The 15,420-nt window shown below is 37.0% G+C and overlaps 1 protein-coding gene across 5 annotated transcripts in view; it reads left to right on the top strand.

Annotated features, from left to right (window-relative positions):
* The first annotated feature begins 299 nt into the window (after positions 1-299).
* Positions 300-15,420, top strand: part of AKT3 (AKT serine/threonine kinase 3) — a 294,820-nt gene continuing 279,699 nt past the window's right edge. For 3 of the 5 annotated variants that reach the window (XR_016039635.1, XM_088845505.1, XM_088845503.1), the window contains exons 1-2: positions 430-566; positions 11,649-11,812. Coding sequence is in view for 2 of the 5 variants with exons in the window: in XM_088845505.1 (XP_088701631.1) it covers positions 11,767-11,812 (46 nt within the window). In the remaining 3 variants the exon portion in view is untranslated. Of the gene's footprint in view, positions 567-11,648; positions 11,813-15,420 lie in introns of all 5 variants that reach the window. The other 2 variants (XM_088845504.1, XM_088845506.1) reach the window with 2 other exon arrangements.

Genomic DNA, 15,420 nt, shown 5'->3' with positions numbered 1-15,420 from the left:
GGCCGCCCCAGCGGGAGGAGGGGGCGGGGAGGCGGCGGCGGCGGCGGCGGCGGCGGCGGGGGCCCCCTCCCCCCAGCGGGGCGCGGCCCGAGAGGAGGCCGCAGGCCGCAGACCCCAGACCCGCGCCGGGCCGCCAGGGCCTCTCAGAGCCTCCGCCCGCCGCCGCCTCGCCTCGCCGGCGCGACCCGTCCCCCGCCCGAGCGGAGTTTTCTGGTGATGAATTGAATTTGTAGCCGAGATCCGATTCCCACGTAGAGTCTCCGCCCCCTCCCCCCCGCCGCCTCCCTCCTCCCGCCGCCGCCGCCGCCGCCGCCGCCGCCTCCCGCTCCAGCTCCGCGGCCCGGCCGGCTCCCTCCCTCCCTCCCTCCCCTGCAGCCCGCCGCCTGCCCTCCCGCCGGCCACACCGGGCTCCAGGGGGGCCAGAGGCTCTGCGGGGTGGGGGGAGGACAGGAGGGGAGGAGGAGGGAGGGGGACCCCCGAGTCGCCCCCTCTCCTCCCCCCGCCCCCCGGCTCCATCCTCCGCCGCCGCCCGAGCAGCTGCGGGGCCGCCGCCGCCGCCTCTGCAGGTAACAGCCACCGCCCCCCCACTCGCGCCCTCTCCCCGCCGCGCCTGCACTCCCTCCGGGGCCCCCCTCGGGCGGGGGGTGGCGGTGGTTGAATGGGGTGGGGGCGCCCGGCTTGTCACCGCGCCGGGGGCGTGGGCGTGGGGCTGGGTCGCCGGGGGCTGGGGTGAGGGATGCGGGTGCGGAGGCAGGGGATGCCCGGCGCGGGCGGACCGCACCCCTCACTTTGCGGGGGAAGCCGGGGCGGCGGTGCGCCGGGGGCCGGGGCGGGTGTTCCCGGCCTAGCGGTGCGGTCCGGGTCTGGGCCGCCCTGGCCCGGCGCCTCCGGTCTCGCTCGCTCTGCGCCACTCTCGCTCCCGCCCCTCACCCTCCCCGCCGGCCGGCGGCGTGGGCAGGGGGCCCCGCTCGGCCTGGGGCGGCGGCGGGGTTATGTAACGCGGGGAGCGCCGGTGTCAGGGCGTCTGGGTGGGGGAGGGGGCCGTCTGCGCGCGGGTGGGGGAGGCCGGGATGCGGCGGCTCCCCGGGGTCTTGTTCTCCACCCCACCCCCCCGCCGCCGCCGCCGCCGCCGCCGCCGGCGCACAGGAAGAGACGGCACTGGTGGGGTGGGGGTGTGTGGGAGGTGGGGAACGTGCTTGTCTGTGTTTTTAATAGTAGTGGGTTTTGATCCGCTCGGGAGTTGTGTGCTAAGAATAGAAATGTGCGGAAGATGCTGGCTTTGGCGGATCCAGTGATGCTGTCGCTGCTGGCGGCGGCGGCGGCGGCTCTGGCTGCAAGTAAACAAACCAGCCTCTTCCTCGTCCACCTCCTCCTCCTGCGCATCGGTCTGCATCAGCCATGATGCTGGTGGGGCCGTTCTGAGCCCAGAGTTGAAGCGGAGCGGGTTGCTGTGTGCACCCAGACTCCTAGGCGGGGTCACCCCTTGTTTGGGATTTCCCGGGAATCTGCAGTTAGGCTCGATTGAATTTCTTTGGGGCCAGGTTTTCGATACCGGTATTGACTGTTTATCTTCTGAAAGCAGAGGGAGTGCTTATCCATAAGTCAAGGCTAGGATACTCACGTTACTTTCATCAAAGTAATGTTATGAAAGTGACACCAACACGTTCCACCAGTGTGGTAATTGATCGAAAGCCCAGTGGTTTGTAATTGATAACGTTTCCAAATGGAAATTCAACAGTGAAACCTATGTATCTATAGTAATTACTAGTATTGATAAAACGTTCACTTTTTTAGTTCATCGTGACGCTAAAGAATGTGAAATAATGACCTTTTTTGTAGTTAATACGTTGTCAGCTGCTTCATGTCATCAATTTAGATGTATGTTTCATCTTTGGTTAAGTATGGTCTTATAATATCTTTTTAGTGCACTATAAATCATTAAACAACTGTTGGGCTTTGGTTTTGGTGAAAAGTCATTAAATTAGGTTATAGATTGTTGGAAAATAGTTGAAAAAGCCAAAGGAGAAAGAATCCTATAAAGATGGTTTAGGAAACTCTGTCTTCAGAACTTGTTATTGCGAAATATGTATAAATGAATAAGAATATTCCAGGAGGTAGTTGTCTAAAACGTGAAGACAACTTTTATTGGCGTATCTCCTTACTAGTATTCCTAGTTTTCCAAGATATACGACAGAATGCACAATTATTTGTAAGGTATATGTCACGACTGTAGATGTTTTTTCCTTTTGCCCATACATAATCTAGACGTTGAAAGTTTACCAGTGAGACTGTGTTTGACGGTCTGCTTTTTGTTTTTTCACTAAAGTTTACCCCACTATCTTTGGTTAGAGTTTTTAGTTTTATAGTGAGGAAAGTGCATATATCACATGACTGAGACAACATTGGAAGTTAGAGACCAATAAAGAGTTTTAGTTTTGTGTTTGTATTGTGTATTTGCAGTATGTAGTATGTTTTCTTAGAGTGTTTAAAAAATAATATCGGATATAAAGTCATTCTGCAAAAATATTTATGAAACTATTACTTGTATTCATCTTGTCCCATACTCCTAGCCTTTCTGTAATGATTACTTTAGTGAATTGTTTTCCAACTTAAAATTAATTTTTACTTTGATTCTTGAAGTTGTGTGTTTAAGAATATTCGGATGTTTTTGTTTATGTAACTTTAATGGCTGTAAAGTATTTTAAATAAGATTTCTTTCATTTATTCACTGAACTAGTACTAGAGTGTTGACTGTGTGGTAGGGATTGATTTGATCGAAAACTTTTACTATTTACATTTCATCCAGAAGATCACTACTATTAGTGAATTTGTTTTCAGAATCACTGCAAATCTAAACAGGTTTTGGCTAAACATATGGAACAAATGTACTTAGTATAGAGTCTTGTGCAAAGTAAGGATTTAAGGGTTTTTAAATTCTAGCTCTGTAAACAAGAGACCTTCTTACAAAAAATTCAATGGAAAATTTCAACTATTTAGGTTTCTGTAGAAAGAGGAACTGGTTTTACAAACTGATTTTGTGGAAGTTTAGAATTTACTTAAACTTTGCATAGTTTATGGAAAGATGGTTACACTTTGTTGTTACAGCTTTTAGTACTAAACTTCGCACTTGTGAAGATGAGGCAGTTATTGTTAATGATGTGTTAATTTGATTTTTTAGCATGATTTCATAGGATCTAGTCTTTATATTGTGATTAAGTTTCAAGCATTAAAAAATACTTAATTTAAAACCATTAGCTTTGAATAACATAAAATGCAAGGCATTTCATTTTGACCAAATCTGTCCTGTAGTTTGACTTGGTTTTTATTTTTAATATAAAATATAATTAATGCACATGATGAATTTTTGTAGATTTGTGTTTATTTAAATTATTTACAATTTGTTTTTCCCTCTGAGTTTTAGAGTGTGCATCAGTGTTCTAAATCTTAGTTTCATACAGCATGTACTTTTCTGTAGTTGCCTGAATCATTTTATGATAACTTAAATATTTCATCATGGTCTTTTATGTGTGATAAGAGCTGGATTCAATTTAGAGTTAACGGGAGCCAGTGCCTGATGAGCGCGTGCATGTTCCAGGCACTGTTTTATGTGCTTAACATGTATAAATGCATTTAATCATAATAATAGCCTGTTACACTTCTGAAAGAGATTTTCACAGGAGAAAACACTTTTCCTTGCATTGTAAAATTTTTGTTTCATTTGAACTTTTTTCGTTTTGAAACACTTCTTTTAGTGTTTTCCTAACCTGTTTATACCGATTATTAGAGTTCACAGTGACAATGCTAAATTTCACTAATGTAGTACAATAAAATTTACATAGAAATCAAGATAATATGATTTGATTATCATCTTATATCAAGTCATATTAAAAAAAATATATTGACTGATCCATATTTTTTTTTCATTTTTTTCAAATGCCAAATTAAATGCCCCAGATGTTTACATGTTTTATTCTAAGCACTGTAGTCTTTGAACATGTCAGATGTAAATATTTCCTTTACCAGAAAATCTTCAAATAATAGTCAGTAGGTAAATTAATGTATGCTTCTTGACCTATAGATTTCTTAGTTCTTTTTCTTTTCAATTCTCTGGTTATATTTATTTGTCACCAGTTAACAGATATTTCACATTTTTATATGGGTGTATGTTGCTAGTATTCAGAGGGAAAAGTAAAAAAGAAAAGTGGAAGAAATCACTTAGAGATTTCAAATGAGAATTTTTCTTTATATTAATTGAAAAAGTCTCTGACTATATTTGGGAGTCTAGGGGATGAGAGGGGGAGAAAGATATTTTTGCCAGTATTGGCATTTAGTCCAAATTTTGTGTGAGTGAAATTGATGTTTGAATGTTTTATTAACTTTTTGAGGACTGAAACTGTGTATAATCAGGATACTGTCACTTGAGATGGCATCTATAAGTGAAATAGGTACTCAGTAGCTTTGAACTTGAAGAACTATAAATAAGAACTATTTACAGTTCATCTAATGTTGCACTTTTGTTTTTATGGCTAAGGAAACTGAGGCACAGAGAATTAAAGGACCTTATACAGCATCACTCTGGGTGGGGCAGAGTTGGGAACAGAGACCCAAGTTTCCTACATTGCCCTGTGCTCTTTCTAATGCACCACTGAGATGAACTTTGTTACAGGATTCCATGCCTACTGGTTAATTCTCAGTTTAATCAGGAGTAAAATCTGTCAGGTTGATTAATGGCATTTTTGTGTGTGTGTGTGTGTTGGTGGGTGTTTTTTGTTTTATAATCAGGAAGGTTCCCAAGTCAGAGTTTAGAAGGATTTTACATGTATTTTTAAAAAATATGGCCAACCATGCAACTGAGATTCTTTTAGTAACAACCTTCATCCTGTCCATTGGTCATTATATAAGTGCTTTCATATAGAGGCAAGCCACATTTTATATTAAAAATGTAGGGGTGAATTTGTCAATAGCTTGTTCAGTGGTTTAGGAGAACCAAAGGAATCCAATAAGCATTTTCTTAGTTGTTTCAAATTAAAATATTAACTATATCACCCAGTACAAGTTGCTGTTTTTAATCTGATTAATAATGGGTATGTTGATTGAAATGACACTCAAATGCCCTGAATGGGGATAAGGAAGAGGGCAGAAATGGTTTATGGTTTTGTTTACATATTTCAAAGTTTATAAAGTTGATTATTAAGAATTGGCAATTTATTTATTTATTTTTAAGAATTGGCAATTTAAAATAACTGATATTTTGTGTGAAAGTTAGAAATCTTGCCTATGCTTTTTCAGGTATTTCCCCATAGTGTGAAACCGTGAAGATATCTACATAGAGTTTAAAGAAAATCTACAGAGTGTATTATAATCTGAAAAGAAGAAAGGTATCCAAAGTATATAGTTTGTACTGTTCACTTCCCTATATGATATGTTTTTAGCAGGATAGCAACTCATAAAAGGACAGACTGGTTTAAGAGTTTTTTGAAAAGGAGATCAGGTTACCTTGAATTTCCTTTCCACTCCAGTATTTTTCCTTTCCCTCAAATCCTTATGAATGTTTCATGTAGTCTTATGTATTTATTACGGCATATATTAGTTTCACCTATTTCTTAGAATCAGTAAATACCATAGAAATATATTGTGGTTACCCTTGACCATCATTTGTTTTTCAAAGTAGAAACTTTCTATTGTGTTTGGACATCAATTCTTCATTAGTTTGGCTAGCATATCTAAAGTATATTAAAAATACGGGTACAAGCAAGTATATTCTGCATGGTATTAATTATATCCAAATGTATAGTAGTTTTAGGGCTTCTCTGATGGCTCAATGAAAGAATCCACCTGCGATGCAGGAGACACAGGAGACGTGGGTTTGATCCCTGGATCAGGAAGATCCTCTGCAGGAGGGAATGGGAACCCACTTCAGTATTCTTGCCTGGAGAATCCCATGCAGGCTACAGTCCATGGGGTCATAGAGAGTCGACATGACTGAGCATGCCCAAGTACAATGATATAGTACTTTATACCTATTAACCTATAAATTTTATTCTTTATAAAGAAGAATTGCTAGGGGTGCTTTTTAACTTTATGTCAACCTACTTTTAGTCTTCCGTTATAGTCTGTGATGCAGTAGTTATATTTAATTTTTAATTTATTTGAAAACATCATGCTTTATTGGACTTCTGAAATATGTTACAGAAAAAATGTTCAGAACTGTTCATAAATATTGCACATATTTTTGAGAGTTCATATTTTGTTACTTTATAGAAAGTATACCAAACTGATAGAAGACTTGAATTGCTTCTTGTTACTTGTCATTAATTTGTTATGGTAACTGTGAAGAAATAATGTTATCATTATTGGTTGGTTATGGTCTTCTTAAGTTCAAAATTGTAGATGTGATAACTACTGCACAGATTCGTTTTTAGAGTTAATTGAGAAAATGTATGTGAAAGCACTTTGATAACAAATTATTATAGGTTTGGAAAACATTTTTAAAATATTTTGTTTAGCTTGGCCCTTGTATACTCAGTTTAGTTCTTGTCACAGAGTAGATAATCAATACATATTTATTGACTGAATAAACATAGGGTTGTGTGTGTTTATTATGTGTTATATACACGACACACACATAAAATTTCTTGAGTGAAATTTTAAAAAGATATTTGAACAAGTTTTTTGCTTAAAATTAAATGGTTGGCTGCTATAAGTAAATTGACACGACTGAGTGACTGAACTGAACTGAAACATTCTTAAAAGTATCATTAAGAAAATATCCCATTCTTTCCCTTTTTTTCCCTCCCATAATGGATTATTTTGGGCAGTGTTGCTGCTTAATTTGTTTGGAAATTGAAACTTGACCATCTGAACACAATTAGTCAAAAAATACTGAGAAAAAACGATAATTTTAATGTATGTTAGGCCTTAAAATTAATGGAGATCTATAGGAAACATACTTTAATCAGTTCAGTTGCTCAGCCGTGTCCAACTCTTTGCAACCTCCTGCAGCACTCCAGGCTTCCTTGTCTATCACCAACTCCCGCAGTTTGCTCAGATTCATGTCTATCGAGTTGGTGATGCCATCCAACCATCTCATCCTCTTTCATCCCCTTCTCCTCCTGCCTTCAATCTTTCCCAGCATTAGGATCTTTTCCAATGAGTCAGTTCTTTGCATTAGGTGGCCAAAGTATTGGAGTTTCACCTTCAGCATCGATCCTTCCAATCAATGATTATTAATGAATAGGGAAGAATATTTATTATAACTTTAATTATTTTTATGTGGTTCTTCTATAATGTTTAAGTTCAGGTTTGTTTTTATTGTGGCTTCAGACCATTCTGTTTGTCAACTTAGAATTTTAGTTTGCTTCATCTTAATTCATTATCTAAAGCTGCATCTTTTTTCTTTCACTCATCCATCCATTCATTCATTTATTCCATATTTGTTAAGCATCTCTTATGTGCCAGGAAGCATCAAATTGCTTTACTAAATAATAATGCTATTGAATGAAATTAAAGATGTGAAAATGCTTTGTATGTTATAGAATGAATTTAAGATGTCATTATCAAAATCTCAGATAATTTCGTATGAAGTTACTTCTAGTGTAACTATATGTGTAAATTCTGAATTGAATCTACCAAGAATTTTGAATGAAATTTTTCATGAGAATGGGAAAAATTAGATATGCAATATGTTTAAAAGAAAAATAAGCCAAATTTTGTTACAATAGCTCATTGGATAGAACAGATTTCTAGAGACGTAGTTACTGTAGGAGGAGGTGAAGTTCACTCTACCTTAGGAAACAGATTACAAACCTAAAGTACAGCCCAGTATTTAGCAGAATAGTGTTTTTAATAACATGTAGGACTTGAGTGGGAGAGCGTATTTGACTTTGGTGCAAGAGTGTTACCACTGTAGGAAAAGTAAATCAAAGAATATGGTTAAATGCATGAGAGTCAATAGTATTGGTTCTGTATTAAAGACAGTGTTTATTTCTAGCTTATTGATCATAATTCTAGAGTAATATACCTTTAAACGACTTTTAAATTGTTTTTGAAGTTTGTATCATTTTAGCCAGTAGAGACCCAGGAGCAGTTTCAAAGCTGAAAATTATGATTTTGGGTAGAGCTTGGTGGTACTATTTTAAGATGTAGAATGGATAAAGCCATGTGTGTATTGCCTGGGTTGACTGGACTGGCCCTGTTGAAGATGATAAATTTTGTCCTATTGATTTAATATTCATTTAAAAAGTTTAAATGCATAGGTACTGGTAAACATCTTTATTTAGAAAACTCTTTTTTGGAAGCAATTTGTTTATAAAACTAAATTCATTAATTTGGGGTTGTTCTGAGTATTTCAATCTATGTTTTTGTTCTGATGAGGAAGTGTTAGTGGAAAGTGTGTACCTGTTTCTGTTGTCTTGATTCTCATAAAGTAGCTGTGTGATGTTGGGCAAGGTGCATCATTTGTCTTGACTTCTTTTTTCTCAGCTGTGAAATGAAGGTGCCTTCTAGCTTAGAGTCTAACAATGAAATGTACACCTAAGAAAGCAGAATCAATTTTGAAAATATTTTTGTTTTTCCAGTGTTTTATGTAAGGGTATGACAATGCAGATTATTCTAATAGGAAAATATTTATGTTTATTGATGTGTTGTATTTGTTTGTTTATTACTAAGTGTTGATCATGAATCTCTTCCTTTTCCAATCCCAAGGATATTAGATGAATTTTCGTTTACTCAGAGTATATAGTTTAATAGTTAGAAACCAAGGATGGTTAATAGATGTAATGCCCCTTGTTATAAGTATGACCAAAGAAGGTCTAAGTGCAGTTCTTCTAAAGACATCATTTTGCACTAGTGTCCCTAATATTTAACTTTCTTATACAGTTGACCCTTGACCAGTGCTTGGGATGGGGAAGCGCCCCACCCCAACCCCAGTGTCAAAAATCTGCCTACTGCTATCTCTGCCTCGAAAACAAAGGAATTGATAAATGACTCATCCAGGGGCAGGAAGCTGACAGTTTGGATAAAATAAGGACTCTTAGTTTTTTTTATTCCACATATTGTGATCTCTAATTGAACACAAATTTTTCCTCACACTTGGGTAACTTGACGATCTGTAAAATGAAAATGCAAATAGTATATTTTTTGAAAAAAATCTACATATAAGTGGACCTGCACAATTCAAATGCATGTTGTTCAAGGGTTAATCGTAATTATTTATGTTATATAAGGAGTTAACCCTTTCAGTTATCTAGCTCCATGTTAAGTAGCCAGCTCATCATGTTGAGTTCTTAAGGAAGTTACGTAAATCAGATTATAATGATGTTTTGATTCTTTACCAAAAGCTTTTTTGTCTTTTTGCTTGTTTTTAATGGTGAAATCGGTCTTGTCTTGAATTACGTGGTCGTTTCCTATGGCTGTTTGTCACAGTGTGTTCCCTTGGATTTCAACGAATGTTACTAAAGGGGAAAAAAAAGACTTGTGTGTTCAAATAAGTTTAGGATTTGCTGAGATAAATAAGATTATACATGATATATTTTATACCTTTAATATGGTAATAGTGATGTTTCACGGAGAAGGCAATGGCAAGCCACTCCAGTACTCTTGCCTAGAAAATCCCATGGATGGAGGAGCCTGGTGGGCTGCAGTCCATGGGGTCGCTAAGGGTCGGACACGACTGAGCGACTTCACTTTCACTTTTCAGAACCACTTTCACCCATTGGAGAAGGAAATGGCAACCCACTCCAGTGTTCTTGCCTGGAGAATCCCAAGGACGGGGGAGCCTGGTGGGCTTCTGTCTATGGGGTCGCACAGAGTCGGACACGACTGAAGTGACTTAGCAGCAGTAGCAGCAGTGATGTTTCAAGAGAATAACATGGTTTATAGAATTTCCCAAACTTGTTTGACCACATAAATTTTTTTTTCTTCTTTTAATCCTCTTTTTTTCTTATTTTTCTGGAATTTCCCTTTGTATTCTGTCAAACATGTTTTGGAAAAATACACCAAGATTCTAATATCCTTTTTGACTCTGTGCAGTAGTTAGACTGGAATGATTTTGAGGACAGTCTTGGTCCAGCCTGTAGTAACTGCCTTCAGCCCCCTAGCACATGATCGGGGTGGTCTTCTATTCAGCCACACAAACTTTGTCAGGCTCTCTTGAGAGAATAGTAGTCTTAATTCCTGACTGCTAAATGATGAAGCTCTGTACTTAACGTGCATTGGAAAAAGAACTATAATTCATTTCAGTACTAGCGAGAAAGTCTAACCTTGAACTTATTCCTATGCACTGTTTATCAAAATCATATTTGAGAAAATATTGGGTTGATCAGAAAGTTTGTTTGGGTTTTTCCCTAAGATATTACAGAAAAACTCAAAACTTTTTGGCCAATCCAATAGCATAATTCTATACTCCATCCATCCATTTTTTCTGGTTATCTAAAATTTATACCTTGGTTCCTATATCATGTTTCTTGGTCCCTTTTTGTGAAGCTGCTTTAACTCAATTTTATCGACATTTTCCCTTTTAGATTGAGAGAGACAAGAACTAGCCTCTAAAACTCACTGCTGTATGTATGTGAGGATATTTTTGAGGACTTTTGTTTATTTCACTATGAGGTCTCTTACAAAGATCCGTGGGTTAAACTTCAGATTTTTGTCCCAGGAAAAAATTTCTTATGAACAACATTTTTTCTTTTAAAAAATATTTATGGATACTGTAAAAAATGAAGGTGATTTTATTTCCTTATTTTCATTGGTTCCTGAAAGCTTCATGTTAAATTTGTGGTCCATCTTTCACAAATAGGTAGATTTTTACTCTGGTGGCTTTTTATCTTTTCTAAAGTCAAAGAATGCGGGCTTCAGAATCAGATTGCGTTCAGATCTTGGTGCCACCATTCATTAGTTGTTTTTAAATCTGGGCATCACGTTAATCTCTGTAAGCCTCAATTTCCCCATCTGCGAAATGTAATAGTGCCCTTATAGGGTTGTTGGAAAGATTACCAGAGAATAATTGATGTTACAGTTCTTGACTTGTCTTGAATATTCCATACTTTTTCCCACTTTCATATTCCATATGTTTCAGTTCACCTACTTTAAAAAATAATTGATTTTATATTATTTATAATATTTTATTTATTGTAATCTACCTAAGATATTTCTTAGAACAAGACAGAGTAAGCATACATAAATGTTGGTTTCTTAGCACATTGTTTTCTACATAAAATCTAGCAATTAAAAACTTTCACAATTGCCTTGCCATAACTATTTCAAAATTTACTGAGATTTTGAAACTAAATATACATGAAGATTTACTTTTAGTCTGTCTCACTTTCATTTTCTTCCCCTTTCACCTCAAACACCGATCATCAAGTCAATTTTCTGTACTCTTTGAGTAGATATGACAGTGGTTAAGATATTTTTTTTGTTGAAACCTCTTAGGTTAAAAGTTTCACTATCATTTGAAATCTGTCACAAGACCAGAGAAGTGCATTCATTGTAAAACTACTTAATAAATAGGTTCCGCAGTTTGAAGAGCTAGACTTTTATGTGAGGTCAGGTCAGTTGAAGACATTTACAAAGAATTAGTTGTTTGTTATTGCTCTGTGAGTTGCAAGAATGGAAAAAAAAGAAATTCTTTCTTCAATACTTCCTTCCAGGCTGAGTCATCACTAGAGAGTGGGAAGGGCAGCAGCAGCAGCAGCAGAGAATCCAAACCCCAAAGCTGGTATCACAAAGTACCATTTCTCCAAGTTGGGGGCTCAGAGGGGAGCCATCATGAGCGATGTTACCATTGTGAAAGAAGGTTGGGTTCAGAAGAGGGGTAAGTGTTCAACAGAACTGAAAACAATGTGGTTGGTAAGTGTGCTAACACTTAGTTGTGTCCTGGAAGTCAATATCTTTTTTTCTAACGTTTGAAACAAAGTAAACTGTGGCATACTATGACCACTAAGAAAGAACAGTTATTTGATATGTGTTAGGAGTTTGCTTGTTATTTCGGAATTCTTTGTAATACTTGATTTTGATCATTTATAATCAAATTATGAAGGTTTGGCTTATCTGGTATGTTGTGTGTACGTATGTTACAGAAAGTTTGTGTTGTATTTTTCTGTATTGTCCACAGATTCTATAATCCAGAGAGATGTCTTTAGATGTCTAGAAAAATGTCTAACTTGTATGCATTTAAAGACATGTAAATAAAAGTACTCAGTTATATTAAGCCATTTTTGGGTGGTGGCGGGGAAAAGGATTAAAGTAGTAAAGAGGAAAGATTCTCTCACAAACTCATGGATTCATTAATCGTATAGTTAGATAAGTAAAGTCCTAAAGTAAAAGACCTGATGAGGAAAGGGAATGTGTATGTGTGCCCGTGCATGTGTGTTTAATTTTGTATTTTAATTTTTCATGATCTACTTTTATTATTTCTTATTTACTCCTATTTTAGATAAATAATTCAAATGCATTATTATTGCTTTTTAATACTAAAAAAAGCCTCTTGAATGTAAAGCTTAGTTTATCCTCCATGAGATCACCTACTAATGAGGTTAATGTGCTTATTTTGAAATCTAGACTAGAGTTTAGACTAGTTGCCAGGCAACTACTGTTTATCCAAATGGCCAAATTCAGTAGGATGAAGATGGCTCCATTTTCAGAGCTTTAACTTTTTGTATATCTGTTTTCTAGTTAAAAGTTCCTTCTTAATAATTTTGTAATTTTTAATATTCTTTGAAGCTTTGTAGTTACTATTTAGGCTCAAAAGATGTCAGTAGTTAAATATGATTACATATTAATGAGTTTTTTAAAAATAAGCCTATTGCTTATTTTTAAATTGCATTGTAATTTACATACAATAAACTTCACCTGTTTTAAGTGATAAATTTTGCTAAATTTATACAGTAGTGTAAACAAATGCTACAACCATGATGTAGAACATTTCTGTTATCCCAGAAAGTTCCCTCATTCACCTATGCAGTCAGTCCTCTTCCTTGAACCCTGGCAACCACTGATTTGCTGTTACTATAATTCCGCTTTTCTAGAATTTCATATAAGTAGAATCATACAATATTAGTCTTTTGGGTCTGCTTACTTTTACGTAGTAAAATACTTTAAAGATCCATCTGTGTTGTTGTATATATCATTAGTTTGTTCCTTTTTATTGTTGAGTAGTATACCACCATCTAGACATACCACAGTTTTTCTGTTTCCTGGTTGGTGGGTTGTTTCTAGTCTTTGGCTACTACGAATAAAGCTTCTGTGATCATTTGAGTACATGTCTTTGTGTGATGTGTTTTCATTTTTCTTGAGTATTAACCTAAGAATGAGATTGCAGAGTCATATGGTAAGTATATGTTTAACTTTATAAAAACTGTTTCCCAAAGTAGCTATTTGTATTGTTAAAGTTTAATTTTTCCCATGTTATTCTCATAGGATAAATTTGGAAAGCATTTTCATATTTCTGTGCTGTGTGAAAATTATTTAAAAATTTTTTAACTTGTCTGTTGCATTTATATATTTTTTCCTACTTTTTTGGGGGGGATGGCAACTCACTTAAACCTTTTGGAGTTTTATTAATCTCAAATATCTGTTCTCACAAGATAGTTGTGAGGGTTAAGTGAGATAGTGGATGTGGATGTGTAATGACAATTCTTAAGGTATTACTATCACTGTATTTTATCAGTGTATTAGGAGTGGTTCTTGAGTCTTATTTAATTGTGTCTTGTCTGAAATACTAAAATAGAAGTTTGGTATGTCGTGCATAGAATAAAGAAAAAATGAAAGTGAATTCTCAGTGTTTTTCCTGTATTGTTTAGTGAATACGACTGTAATGAGTGTGTGTATGTGTTTATTTTGGGAAATGATGGTCATATAAACAAGAATTTGAGGTACACAAGGTATAGAATGAAAAGTAACTCTACCTCTTCCAACTAGTTTTTTGGCTTAGAGAGAAATTTTTTATTTTTAATTCTGCTGATTATTATTCCAGTTTTATATATAATATGCTAAACCTTATTTTTGATGAATCTTAAGTAATCTAGTGTATCTTCATTGAGAAAAATTAAAAAATTTAACTGTTAATACTTATTTTCTCCCTTCTGTTTTTTATTTTTATTTTTTGGTGTTTGTGGTTAAACTTCTAGTTTTTGCACTATTAATTCTAGAAAGTTTTTAGACATTGACTCTAAACTTGCCACTTAATAAGTTGAGAAAAAGTGATACCCCTCCCAATCTTTTCCTTTGAATTCCATATTTCCTTCCCATTTTATGTCAACTGTAACAGTGATTTTATATTTTTAAGGCTTATAATAGTTGCTGCTTCTAAAAAGCAGTAATCTATATTATGATTATATATATATATATTACTCACTGCTAAACAAAGTAGTATGATGGGATCCTTAGAGATGAGGTGGATTTTTGTACTCCATTGATATTCAAGATCATCCCATACTTTAGTTTGGCTTCTAGTATGGCGTATCACTTTTTTCTGGATTTTCCAATGACCACATTTTCCCCCTGTTGGTAGAAGAGCCTTCTTCATATCACTTCGTTATCCAGCTTTTTAATCATACTATTTGTGGAAGTTCTGAGATAAACTGACTTTTCTGAGAGTGATGATTAGCTAGTGTCACATTATTTAATTGCATTCTTGGATAAGTTCTTTGCTTTCGTAGCTCTCACGTCTTTCTTCTTTTTGTTTTGGATTTATTTTCAGTTTTCTGGAGTATTTCCTGAAGTCACTTTTTCAGAAAGAATGTGTGTGGGTGCTTGCCAACACCATGTTTGAAATGTCCTTTTCACTTTTGCACCTGTGCATGCCTTGGCTGGGTGTAAAATCAGGTTTAAAATAATTTTTCTTCAGCATTTTGAAGGTTGCATTTCATTACCTTTTAGTAATGTTTTACTGATAAGAGATTTGATGCTATTATAGAATAGTATTTTTGTAGGTAACCTGATTTGTATTTTGAAAGCTTTTTGTGTTGATGCCTTTTTATCTTTGGCATTATAAAATTTGAAGAGGATGAGTTATAGTCCTTTAAAATTTTTTCTGTAAAGCATTTGTTAGACCTTTTGAAAATGTGAGCTGTGTCTTTAGTTCTGAGAAATCTTCTGTATTTCTTTCATTATTTTTCCCTTTGTTCTCTGTGTTCTTTCCACATTGTTTCCCCTAGAGTTTTAAAGTTTTTGTTTTACATCTTTTGTTTTTTTGTCTATTTGTTCTGAGAGATTGCCTTGACTATTCCGTAAATCTTTATTGAATTACTTATCTCAGCTCAAGTTCAAGTTTAGTCCTCCAGCTCTTTGCAACCCCATGGACTGTAGCATGTCAGGCCTTCCTGTCCATCACCAACTCCCGGAGTTTGCTCAAACTCATGTCCATTGAGTCGGTGATAACCATCCAGCCATCTCATCCTCTGTCATCCCCTTTTCCTCCCA

This window comes from Moschus berezovskii, chromosome 17 (assembly GCF_049115385.1).
Source record: "Moschus berezovskii isolate FMDL1 chromosome 17, NW_MosBer_1.0, whole genome shotgun sequence".
NCBI lineage: Eukaryota > Metazoa > Chordata > Mammalia > Artiodactyla > Moschidae > Moschus > Moschus berezovskii.
Note: the sequence above shows the minus strand (reverse complement) of the source record. Positions and strands in the feature narration are given on the sequence as shown.